This window comes from Trachymyrmex septentrionalis, unplaced genomic scaffold (genome assembly GCF_001594115.1).
Source record: "Trachymyrmex septentrionalis isolate Tsep2-gDNA-1 unplaced genomic scaffold, Tsep1.0 scaffold137, whole genome shotgun sequence".
NCBI lineage: Eukaryota > Metazoa > Arthropoda > Insecta > Hymenoptera > Formicidae > Trachymyrmex > Trachymyrmex septentrionalis.
In genome coordinates, this window is record NW_017304512.1 from 304,934 (window position 1) to 307,696 (window position 2,763).

General features: G+C 25.8%; 1 protein-coding gene across 1 annotated transcript in view; it reads left to right on the forward strand.

The window, feature by feature from the left end:
* The window catches only part of LOC108745329 (potassium voltage-gated channel subfamily KQT member 1-like), a 12,807-nt gene extending 10,880 nt beyond the window's left edge, over window positions 1-1,927 (forward strand). The window contains exon 4 of the mRNA XM_018481427.1: window positions 1,740-1,927. Within this exon, the coding sequence (XP_018336929.1) occupies window positions 1,740-1,909 (170 nt within the window). The 3' untranslated portion in view covers window positions 1,910-1,927. The remainder of the gene's footprint in view (window positions 1-1,739) is intronic.
* The last annotated feature ends 836 nt before the right edge of the window (window positions 1,928-2,763 follow it).

Sequence of the window (2,763 nt, forward strand, 5' to 3'; positions counted from 1 at the left end):
ATTTATTAATTATTCAAAGTTTATTTTACAAGTTTAATTTACATATTTTTCCAATCAAAAATGACAGCGCATTGTACGGGATTTGTTAATTCACAGGGATTGAAAATTGGCTACAACTTGAAATCACATGTGAAGAATGTAATAGCCGATAAAGTTTTTCATATCGATAATATGGATATAATTAAGAACTAATCTTATTAAATCAAGCTTTGCTAATACACAATAATTGAATAATGTTTGATCGCGTATGGTCATATTAGCGCTCCGATATTCATTACAGCGCAATATAGTATATATTATATTACAGTAAAAAATATTACAAAAAAAATTACGCTTTTTTATTCTACAAAGGTACGTGTATAAATTATTTCTTTTTATATCTTTTAAAATATTTAATTATTTTTCATTTCAATATTTTTATAATTAAAATTAATATATTTGTATTAAAAAAACATTTTATTATGTTTTGTGAAAGCATTGTTGAAAGCAAATGTAAAAAAAAATCACGAAAATCATTAAAATTATTAAGTCATTCAATGTTTTTATTATTTTGTATTAATTATAAAAGAGAATATGGCAAGATATATATTTTATTTTGTACATTTCAAATTTGGATTTTATTTAGATATACATACATGTATATAATATCACGTTTTAAAGTACTAATTAAGAAAATTTAAATATATTTTATATTGTTTTTTTATATTGTTTGTTATTCGACTTTATATTTGATTTTATTATAAGTTTTTACATCTAGAAAAATTATTCTGATTATATCAACAAGAAAACAAAAAAAATTCTGATCAGATGAATCAAAATTCCATTGCAGTTATCGTAAATTGAATTTCTGATCAGCTTGACTAAAATATTTTATAGATTTAACTATGAGTGTCTGATTTGTATCTTTCTGATTGTGTGAATCTATTAGAATTCCAATTAATGTAACAAAATTGTTTTCCAGTGATGTACTGTCAGTGATATACTATCTTCATGAGTTTTATAAATATTTGATTTTAGTGAAATGATAATTAGATATTAAACTGACTGAGATTGATGGATAGAAAATTTGATGCCAATTCTACATGTAACGAAATAAAATATTTTTTTTATATCTGGTAAATTGCGCAATATATATATATATATATGAATAATCTATATATATATGATGGCACCATTAATTACAACTTCTTGGTGGCCTGCTAGTTATATTTCTTAAATATTGACTATCGAACCGTCACTTTGCGTGACGGTTTGTGTGACGTCATATCCTGTAACCGGAAATCTTTCAGCAGGAAGCTTTCGGTTACAGTTAGTATATGTATACCAAGGATTGATGAAGGAAAACGCGAAACCAGAGTGCACCAAAAATAGACCTATAAAAGATGAGAGAAACGATACATTAATACGTTATATTCCAAATATGGTTTCGGTATAAACATTTAGTTATATAAAATTACAATATATGTATTTATTATTGTGACAAATTTCTGTCTTTTGTTAAAATTATAATTTATATTTATTATATAGGAAATCGTAACTTACATAATTTTTATAATAATTTAATCGAGAAGAACATTTCCGTCTTTTTAGTTGCTATCGAATACACACAATAACTATTTTTTGAAGGAAATTAAATTGCACAGTAAATATTATATAATTGATATAATTATTGTTCGTAATTGATTTGTTTATAATTTTATCACAAATTTAATAAAAATGTAAAACTGACAAATCCTTAGGTGTCGATCCAAGGCTATTGCTGGGAACTGGTGGTGATCGCGCTTGGGAAGGCCGCTACCACGTCAAGGAACATCGACGTGCTGGAAAAGCCACCTTTCAAGGTCAAGTTTACAACTTCTTAGAGCGTCCCACTGGCTGGAAGTGCTTCCTGTACCATTTCTCTGTGTAAGTGCAATGTTTTGTATCTGCATGCAATTTAGTATAGCTTTTTAATGAAATATTTGGCAAAATATTACATCATCATCATTAAATGTAACTTTGTAAGGATTATGCGAGGAAAATTAAACGAAATTCTTATAAATGCGTTCTCGTCTTCATATTCCATTTATTTTTATTTTTTTATCTCCCAATGATTATTGTGTCTTCATCCGATATCCTACAGCTATAATGCAAGTAATATAAAATGAAATAAAAGTTTAAAACGCGTATATTTCATTTTTTCGCATTATCAGCTGTTTCTTACGCTCAATATATCAAAGGAAGATTATTTGATGGCATTACAGTATTAAGCTTTATTGTTAATAAATAAATATTATATTATAATATAATATAATATTAAAGAAAGATTAATAGCTGTTCTAAAATTGCTCCTTTTTTAAAAAATATTCGATGTATAAACAGTATTGTATAATACGCGCAACTTTTAGAAATTAATCTAAGATAAAGTGGGTGCTTTTAATTTATAGTCTTCATCATAATCAGTTACAATAAAGATAATTAAAAAGATTTTCCCTTATAAGATGGATAAGTCAAACAAATAAAAGTTTTAAAAAATTGTACATTTATAAGTAAATCAAACGAACCAAAGGAATTTTTCAAGAAAATTTATATCTGCTTTTACAGTATTTTTTTTTAAATGTTCTTACCGTATAACTTAAATTCAAGGCGAAGGCGAAGGAAAAGTAAAAGAAGACATCGAAATTGGCTATAATAATAAATCCATACTCGAGCAATATGTTTTCGGATCACGGTTTACGATAGGTACTATAGCGAGGAAAGCACAATTGTTTATTAGAAATTTAT